The sequence below is a fragment of the Canis aureus genome, chromosome 9 (genome assembly GCF_053574225.1).
Source record: "Canis aureus isolate CA01 chromosome 9, VMU_Caureus_v.1.0, whole genome shotgun sequence".
Classification (NCBI taxonomy): domain Eukaryota; kingdom Metazoa; phylum Chordata; class Mammalia; order Carnivora; family Canidae; genus Canis; species Canis aureus.
In genome coordinates, this window is record NC_135619.1 from 16,974,610 (window position 1) to 16,984,809 (window position 10,200).

The 10,200-nt window shown below is 43.2% G+C and overlaps 1 protein-coding gene across 4 annotated transcripts in view; it reads right to left on the reverse strand.

Annotated features, from left to right (window-relative positions):
* Nucleotides 1-9,834, reverse strand: part of BAZ1A (bromodomain adjacent to zinc finger domain 1A) — an 89,416-nt gene extending 79,582 nt beyond the window's left edge. For 2 of the 4 annotated variants that reach the window (XM_077909014.1, XM_077909012.1), the window contains exons 1-2: nt 9,638-9,834; nt 8,981-9,151 (exon numbers count right to left, since the gene is read on the reverse strand). In XM_077909014.1, the coding sequence (XP_077765140.1) occupies nt 8,981-9,093 (113 nt within the window). In that variant the 5' untranslated portion in view covers nt 9,094-9,151; nt 9,638-9,834. Of the gene's footprint in view, nt 1-8,980; nt 9,259-9,637 lie in introns of those variants that run through there. The other 2 variants (XM_077909013.1, XM_077909011.1) reach the window with 2 other exon arrangements.
* Between the last annotated feature and the right edge of the window lie 366 nt (nt 9,835-10,200).

The window sequence follows — 10,200 nt, forward strand, 5'->3', positions numbered from 1 at the left end:
TGAGTTACCAGCTCAATTGCTAGCAAGAACACACCTTAAATTAATATAAAGGCAACCAACTCTCAGGTGAACAAACTAGGGAACAAAGAGCAACATACTGTTAACTTACAGGGTTATTTGGAAAACTAAAAATCCAGTAGAGGAGGAATGAAGTGACATACAGAATGGCTAAAATTAACAACACAGGAAACAACAGATGTTGGCAAGCACGTGAACTCCTCCTCTTGCACTGTTAGTGGGAATGCATACTGGTGGAGCCACTCTAGAAAACAGTACACAGGTTCCTCAAAAAGTTAAAAATAGAACCACCCTATGATCCAGCAATTGCACTAGTAGGTATTTACTTAAAGGACACAAAAATATCGATTCAAAAGGATACATGCACCCAATGTTTATAGCAGCATTATCAATAATAGCCAAATCATGGAATGAGCCGAACTGTCCATCTACTGATAAAGTAGAGGTGGTGTGTTTATATATACATAAATGTGTTTCTATATGTACATATTTACATATATAATGGAATATTACTCTGCCATAAAAAAGAATGAAATCTTGCCATTTGCAACAATGTGAATGGAACTAAAGACTGCTATACTAAGCAAAGTAAGCCAGGGAAAGACAAATACCATATGATCTCACTCTAATGTGGAATTTAAGAAACAAAACAAATGAGCATGGGGAAAAAAAAGAGACAAGCAAACCAGAAAAGTGACTCTTAATTACAGTGAACAAACTGAGAGGTTGCTGGAAGGGAGGTGGGCCAGGGGATGGGTTATATGGCTATGGGTATTAAGGCAAGCACTTGTGATGAGCACTGGGTGTTGTACGTAAATCACGATCACTAAATTCTACATGTGAAACTAATATCAATGTTAACTATCTGTAATTTCAGTAAAAACTTGAAACTAAAACAAACAAACAAACACCAGAACAGAAACAAATAAAAAGAATGAAGGGACATAAAAACCAGAAGCCAAATGCAATTTAGAAAAGATAAATGCAAAAGTGTACTCTACTTAAGGGCCAAAACTTTATCAACTAAACAGAAGATAAGACCCAGCACAATACTGTAGAACAGATCTACTTAAACTCCTCTGTCCATAAAATATTTAGTATAACTGAGAAATGCAGCCACAGTTAAAAACTAACATAATTTCTGATTTTTAGTAGCATATAATACCAAGAGATGGAAAAGTATAGCTTATAAACTTAGAAAAGTAGAAATTGCTACAAGACAGCATAGATTGTTCTACTAATTTACTCCACTGACAGGATTACAATGCAGATTAGGAGATCTTGAGTATGGCTGACTTAACATGCCTCATGTTATTTTGAGAAAAATCTGCTACATGAAAATTACATTTATTACATTTATTGTCAGAAGAAAAGTTAATTTAAAATGTTTAGTTTTAAAAACCATTTAATGACATATTACTTCATACTTAGGGCTGCCTCAGACTCAGAGAATGACATATAAGATCTGCAGATGACACGAAGATGGAGGATAGCAATAAAGATTTTTTTAAATCTAGAGACTTAAATACAAATCAACAAAAGTAAAATATCACAGTAGCTCAACAAAAGTCCTTGCTTAACAATAATGAATGTGAAAAAGACAAATTTTAAGTGAAAATGCAAATTCACATTTCTATGCCCTTCTATAGTTTCCTCAGCTTAAAAAGTATTCTTTGGAGTATTCTCTGCTTGGAATGTCATTTTTCTCCATTCTGTGTCCTGATAGCTCTATCTTTCAGGACCCAACTCAGATGTTCTTTCCTTATTCGAGAGCTTCCTCAACTCCCCAGGAGTTATCAGCTCCATTTTCTATGCTCCCATTACACAGGCTCCACAGCACATGTGATTTATGCCATTCATGGTGTTATATAGTCATTTCTCACTAGAGGGACAAATTATCTCAGTATCTCCAGATTCTCCAAAGCGCAGTGTCAAGAGTAATAAAAATACTTTCCACTGGCAGTCCACTTTTATTTTTATGTGTTATCTAAACAGAGAAAGTACACATATGAATGTGAAGGAAAGGAAAAGTATCTAAATCTCAGCTTCCCACTTGTAGAATGTGTCTTTGGGTAAATTACACAACCTCATTGAACCTGGTTCTCTTTTATTATATGGGGATATCTTCCATTAATTGTTAATATGAAAATTAAGTAAGATAATACTATTGTATGCCCAGCATACTGTATGGGTACAATAAACAGTATCAATTCTAACTGTTTAGGTACCATATTTGCAAACCATATTTGCAAAAATACACTGGAAAAAATAACCAGTGTGATAAAGGAACAATGTCAGATGAGCTCATAAAAGACTTGAGCATCTGGAAAAAAAGTTTGGCACTGGGAAGAAGGGTAGCAAGAAGGATAAACTGCAGAGAGATTACCAATGAACTCCCAAAATCCAATCAGGATGACCCAGTCAAAAAATCTTACCAGATGCTCAGTGGTAGACTGTAAAGAGAATTGAAGGTATGCAGTCTCTTTAGAAATATGACTGATACTTGTTTCTCATAAGACATGGAATCTATTTTACCACCTCTTTTTAAATCTGGGCTAGCCTTAAGATTGGCTTTGACTAACAAAATACAGAAATGACATGGAGACACTTCTGCTCTTACTCTCTTGGAACCGAGCCCAGCACCACGTTAGTCTTCTGAGATGAAAGACCATATGGTAAAAAAAAAAAAAAAAAAGCCATCTCAGTATTATTATATCACACAGTATACTTTAAATATCTTATAAATCTGCTGGTAAATTATATCTCAACAAAGCTAGAAAAAAAAATAAACACACATAAAAAAAAACCATCCCAGGTGAAGTCCCCGACATATGATTGAGGCTACCTCTTAAACTATCCAACCTCAGCCTACCCTCCAGCTGACCATAGCTAAATGAGGGGACAGGTCAGCAGAAACCATACTGGCAATCTACAGAAAAGTGAGCAAATAAAATGATGACTATTTTGAACCACTAAGTTTTAGGATGGCTCATTACACAACAACTGGTAAGACATATTCTGTCTGAAGAAAGACTGTATTAACACAAAACAGGGTAGCCTACTAAGTGTATAAAAAGTAAAGGAAAAGTATGTAGGAATCTTTGCCATATAATCTAAGAAAAAAAGACTCACGGACCCAAATATCTGACCATGTAGCAGACTTATTCCTAAAAAGAAGGTGAAAATCTAATTTGAAGACACTAGTTATTAAGATTATCCAATTCTCCTTAAAAATTCCATGCTCACCAAATGGCCTTCATATAATGGCCTTCATATAATAATTAGATTTCATACATACCTACTTATCAGTATAATAACTGGTCTGTGTGAAAGACATATATCCCCACTGTAAACTGATGGCATTCTAGCTTGTATAATTAGTATCTAGAGCTTAATCATTGGGGATATAATAAAGAAGACAAATGTCTGGGCAGACAACAAGAGTGGTGCCTACCCAAAGATCTAGGCGGTGAGCTTGAATTCAAAGCAGTGCGGTACATTCTTGGTGCACATTTCTGCAAGCTTCAACAAATATTAGGAAAAATTTTATGTACCATGTGGATCATAAATAAGAACATAAACGCTAAAGTATGTGAGTGAAAACTCTAGTGTCACCAACTGCTAGATAGGTGGTTTTCAAGACTGATCTACTCTCTACTACTACTCTCTACTACTCTCTTTATCCCAAATCCAGTTTCCTTATCTCTAAAAAAGGGCTGTTGAAAGGACTGAATTAACAAATGAAGAGCTGATAACCATGAAAATCAGGTGCTTTATAAATGAGTTAAACACCTTTTACTAGAAAGCCTGGTTGAGGGAATCCTTGGGTGGCTCAGTGGTTTAGCGCCTGCCTTCAGCCCAGGGCTTCATCCCTGAGGCCCCGGGATCAAGTCCTGCATATCAGGCTCCCTGCATGGAGTCTGCTTCTCTCTCTGCCTATGTCTTTGCCTCTGTGCCTCTCATGAATAAATAAATAAAATCTTCAAAAAAAAAAAAAAATAGAAAGCCAGGTTGAAACATAAAGCCAGCCTATGTAAGTGATGAAGAATTCCTACATTTTGAACCATTTGAAAAATGAAACTCACTCAAAGACGGTAAGTACATTCCAATTCTAAGGGTCTAAATGGCTAAAAAAAAACAAAAACTATTTAGGAAATGAAGTCATTGAGTAATACAAGAAATCATCTTCCCATCCCACAAATCTAGAGTTCCTAATATTCAGACCTGACTGCTCCGCTTTTTAACAATCCACAGTCCTAAATAAATAATAAAATGGTCAGTTAACCAAATTACAGAGTAAAATTTTATCTTATCTAAGAGATTAAAGTACATGCTTTATTCTCTCTTTGCCTATGAGCTTATTTTTTTTTTATTATTGTTTTGAAGGTGGGGGTAATCAAGTCTTTCTTAAAGCATGGTAAAAAATAAATTAAAAAAAAATAAAGTATGGTAGATACACACGTTAAGTTCGTTTCAGGTGTACAATTAACTGATTTGAAAAGCTTATACATTACGGTATATTCACTACAAGTGTAGCTACCATCTGTCCCCTAACTATTACCATATCATTGACTAAAGGGACACCTGAGTGGCTCAGTTGGTTAAGCATCCACCTTCAGCTCAGGTCATGATCCCAGGATCCTGGGATCATGCCCTGTATGAGGCTCCCCACTCAGTGGGAAGCCTGCTTTTTCCTGCCACTCCCCCTGCTTGTGCTATCTTATCTCTCTCTTTCTGGTTCAAATAAATAAAATCTCAAAAAAATATATCATTGACTATAGAGCTTAGGTCTTTTTGCGTGAGCTTAGGTTTTTTTTTTTAATGTATTTTTTCTAGATTCACATATAAGAGAGATCATTGGTATTTTTCCTTTCTCTGTCTGACTTCACTTAGCATAATGCCTTCAAGGTCAATCCATATTGTCCCAAATGGCAAGATGTCATTCTCTTTATGGCTGAGTAATATTTCTTTGAAATATAGACAACAATTTCTTTTTCCATTCATCCACTGATAAACAGGTTGTCTCCATATCTTAGCTATTGTAAATAACGCTGCAATGAACACGGGAATGAGTATATATTTTCAAATTAATAGTTTTTAAAATTTGGATAAACACCCAGAAACAGAGTTGTTGGATCATTTGGTAGTTCTATTTATTTTAAGTTTTTTGAGGCACTTCTATACTGTCTCCCAGAGTGGCTGCACCAATTTACATTTCCACCAACAGTGCAGAAGAGTTCACTTTTCTCTACATCCCAGCCAGCAACTGTTATGCTACTCTTTTTGATAGTAGCCATTCTAACAGATGTGAGGTGGGATCTCAATGGGGTTCTGATTTGCATTTCTCTTGTGATTCAGGATGTATAGTCTCTTTTCATGTACCTGTTCGCCACCTATAGGTCTCCTTTAGAAAAATATCTATTCAGATCTTCTGCCCATGTTTTTAGTTAGATGGGTTGTTTTTGCTATTGAGTTGTAGGAGTTCTTTATTATTTGAATATTAGCCCCTACTGGATATATAATTTGCAAATATTTTCTCCCAGTCAGTAAGACACCTTTTAATTTTGATGTTTCCCTTTGCTCTGAAGAAGCTTTTTATTTATTTATTTATTTATTTATTTATTTATTTATTTATTTATTTATTATTTTTTTTTTTTATGATAGTCACAGAGAGAGAGAGAGAGAGAGGCAGAGACACAGGCAGAGGGAGAAGCAGGCTCCATGCACTGGGAGCCCGACGTGGGATTCAATCCTGGATCTCCAGGATCGCGCCCTGGGCCAAAGGCAGGCACCAAACCGCTGCGCCACCCAGGGATCCCTGAAGAAGCTTTTTAATTTGATGGTCCCACTTGTTTCAATTTGCTTTCATTGCTCTTGCTTTTGGTGTCAGATTAAAAAATCACCAAGAACGGTGTCAAGGAGCTTACTGCTTAGGAGTTTTATAGTTTTAGGTCTTATGTTCAAGTCTTTTAACTTATTTTGAGTTTTGTGTTACTTTTGTGTATAACACAAAAACAGTGGTCCAGTTTCATTCTTCTGTACTTTAGCTTATGCATTTACCTACAGTTAATGTGCTATTTTTAATGAGTCTTCTTTACTTATGGAAAGCAGGTCAAACATGAGTTAGTAATTAAAGAGCATGTAGTTCAAACAAACAGAAAAAGGAGTTTGTACTGTATAACCACTAAGGATCTATCCTGGTCACAGTCCCTTTCTCAAAAAATTCAGGGTCTAGGAAAAGAGAAAAATTGAGGCAATAATGTATTGCATTACTATGTAGTAATAGCTGATCTTACACTAGACAAAATGGAGGGATGATCATTGCTGCCTAGGACAAAGGAGAAAGCGCTAGGCTATTACACCAAGTAGGATAAAGACAAAAAACTATTTAACAATTAAAAGGTCACTGGCAAACTTCTACTAACCAGAGTCAGAAGAAAAAGTTATACTTTGCATTGTATTGCAAAGGGAACAAGGTAGGGAGGTGTAGAAAATCCCTTTGAGATTGATTAAGGTAGAAAGGTTCTATTCAGAAATCAAAAACCTGAGCAAATAGGTGAGCACAGTGGTCTTCACCCCAATACAAAAAACAAATATTCATATAATGCCCTTAAAGGATAATCTTCAAACAAATTCACATAAACCAACTGGTGAGCTAATGAATAAAAACAGAGATTTCCTTCTCCAGACTTGGGCCAAGGGTCAGATTACCATAATACCAAGGATCACCATACCATAAACCATGAATACAATTTTGATCTCTCTGTAATCATCTAAGAGGGAAAAAGTAAACCAAAATTTAACACAATTAAATGTCAGTCTTCTTCCCTTTTTGCCAATTTAAAGTCACAAAAATTAACACCTAAGAACACTAGTAGCTCTCCTTTGTTCTTTGCTCCTAAACCAACTGCCTCTCCTGAACTGCTTGTAAATTCCAAAAACCCAAATACTTCATCACAGGGAAAACAACAAAACCCAAAAAAACAGCTATTTAAAAAAGAACTTTGTTAATGCTATAAAACTACAAAGGACACAGTTTCTTAATATTAGTAGAAGGTGGAATATCTAAAATCTCTTCCTTTATTTCGGCATTTCAGATACCTCCATGATTATAGTAAATCAAGAACCAAAGTATACAAAAAGTTTAATTCAAAAGGGATACAGCCATATTCATGCGCCCTTCTAAAGTGGGAAAAGTCTCTTAAAAAGGTAAGATTGCTTATGCCAAAGGGGAAGTTTGAAACTTAACCCCGTTTTCTATTTTCTTGGCACTCTTAAATACCATTTTTTTTTAAATTGGGAATTATTACCAAGGATTTTAACTTAAACTTAAAAAAAAAAAAAAGGCATCATCCTTGTCAAGTTACCTAATCCAAATTCACTTAAGTTACAAGAGTGAACTCTATTTGAGTAACAAAACAAGTCTGTACAGGAGTAGATTTAAGACGTGCAGTCCTATTTTAAAAGTACAGTCGGCTGAAAAACTTCTCCCGATATAACATGTTTATGTGTAACTCTTTCTGTGGAGCTGAAGAAAAAGAAGCCTTACTTTTAAAAGCTCAAAGGAACTGATTTTTCTAACTTCGCTGCTCGTTTCTCAGACAGGTGCGGACTTTGCTGAAAGCCCTCCCTCGAGTAAGGCCCCACTCAGAATAAGGTGCCTCCCACATACAAGTTATTTGGTTGCTATAACATTTGGTTTCTAAGCCACAAAGGGACCCCCCTTCTGAGCGGAGAGGGAGGATAACGCACGAGAAAAAGGGAGGATCAGGCTGTTTCATTGATCGACCAATTTAGGTTCTCACTTGGAGATCCTGTTTAAACACACATCTCTAAAGCACCCCAGTGTTCGGTGTCACAGGACAAGTGGATCTCTTGGGATAAACCAGGCGAGGTACTGAAAATTTAGGAGTGAAAACTACACACGCAGCAGCTCCGGATTCTTATCAAAACAATAGCGAGTGGCACATGTCAGGCAGCCCACATGCGCAGGGGGATAAAAAGAGGAGACTGGCTGAGGCTGGAGTTGAACTTGTCTTAACCCCCTCCCCCTACGCCCACCGCCGCCCTTGGCTACGCCAAAGTGATAACTAAGTGCGCCCAGTGCCCGGCTTTTTCCCCCTCCCTTCCGCCCCCCCCTCCCCGCCCGAACCCGACTTCTTCCTCACCAAGGTCTCCCGGAGGCGGAGACGCTGAGTTCTCCGGGGCCGGGAGTTAGTCACCCAGAAGAGGTGGTGACAGAGCACTAGGCTTGCGTCGCACACTCCGAGGCCTAGCCGCACCGGACGAGAGGCCGCCGGTGATGGCTCGCGAGTCCCGGACCCCGCTGCCCCCCGGCCCGCCGGGGGCTGGGGGTGGGGGCTCCTTCCCCAAGTCTCAACTCGGCCCCCTCCCCTCCCCTCCGCTCCTCCCTCCCCTCCCCTCCCCTCCCCGCGCTAAGGCAGCCCCAACGTCAGGCTCCACTCTCGACCGAGGAAGCAAGCGCGGCCCGGCCGTTTCCTGCCCCCGGGGGTGGGGATTCCCTCTCCGGGCCGGGGGACGGCGGCCCCGTGCCGCTGACCCGAGCGGGGATCCCCTCGGCCGCCGGGCGGGGATCCCGGAACTGGCCCCGGAGTGCGCGTGTGGCCGAGGCGGGGAGGGGCGAGGCGGGGAGTTTCCGCTGCTCGGCTCCCGGGCGGCAGCGGCTGCTAGAAGCGGTCCCCACGGCCGGCCGAGGACCCCAGCTTCCGCGGCCCCGGCCCGCTCTCCCCACGCGCGCCTCAGCCGGTCGCGCCGCCCGGGGACCCCGCGCAGTCCCCGGGTCGGGCTCGGGGGGCCGGGAAACGCGGGCCCGCGGCCAGCCGTCACTTGCGAGTCGCCCCGCCAGAAGCCCAAGGCGAGGAAAAGAAGAGAGAGACAAAAGGACGCTGGGGAGGGAGTCCCCACACTCCCTCGCACCCCCCGCGCGCGGCCCGGCCCTTACTCGTAGTGGCGGAAGATCTCGTTGGTGACTTTACAGTAGAAAACTTCCTCGTCCGGCCGCAGGTCCGCGGGCGGCTTCTGTCTCACAAACGGCTTTCGGTGTAGCAGCGGCATCTCCCGTCCGCCCGCGGGCTCACCCGGACCCTCGGCCGCCCGCGTCGGCCCCGCTTCCCTATCAGAATTGGAGGGAAAGGAAAGCCGGTAAGGTGGGGAGCGCTCGGCCGCGGCGTGGGCCAGTCCGCGCGCCGGGGGAAGCTCGGCTGCCTTTTGTGTGACTGACGCGCCGCGGCTGCCACCGGAGCCGAGGTCGCTCCTGCCGCTCCTGGGGTATTGAGCGCGCAGAGCCGCCGCCTCTGCCCTCCCAGCGCGCCCCACCTCCGCACGCCCGGCGGCCGGCTCACAATGGGGCCGCACGCCCCGCCGCGGGCGGGCGGTGCGGGAACGGCGGCGGCCCCCTCCCCCAGCGCCGGCTCCCAGCCCGCCGCCGCCGCCGCCGCCGCCGCGGGCTCGCAACGTGCTTGGCGCGCAGCCGGCCGGCCCGACGCCGCGAGGAGCTCGCTGCTGGCGGACCCCGGCGCCGCTCCGCTTTGTTCCCCCGCTCGCCTACACTTCCCTGTCGGCGCCGGCCGGCTCCCGACGACCACACGGAGCCCCTCACCTGCGAGCACGCCGACTGCCACTTCTCCACCTCTTCCACTACAAACGCGGCGAGGGGAGCCTGTGTCCTGCCGGGGGGTCGCTTCTCGCCGGCCCCGCCGCGCCGCCCGCCGCCGCTTCTCCCGCTGCCACGGCCTGGCTCCGCGCGGGGGATCGCGTCCCACCGCCACTTCCCCGCCTCTCGGAGCTCCTGGGAAGTTTCTGATCTACTTTCGGCTCAGAAGGAGGAAGAGCTGTTGGGAGGAGCTTTTCACTTCTCGCTTCTACCTTTTTATTGGCTACTCGATGACTTTTACAGCCTGTCACTGATACAGGAAGAGACGGCGGAGAGCCTGGGAGAGCTACATTATTAATTAATGGAGCAACCCCTTGTGTAGAATCAGAAGCATCCTCCATGTTTGAGATTATCAGCCGAGAGATCTAGGGAAGGCGCTGGGCTTGCATAAACACATGGCTAACAAAGTAAAGCCTTCATCTTCAAGTCTGGCACCATCGCTTGGCTTCACGGTGGGGGAAGGAGCCCAGTTAAGATTTAACTTTTATTTTAAAGATGGGAAGAGAAGT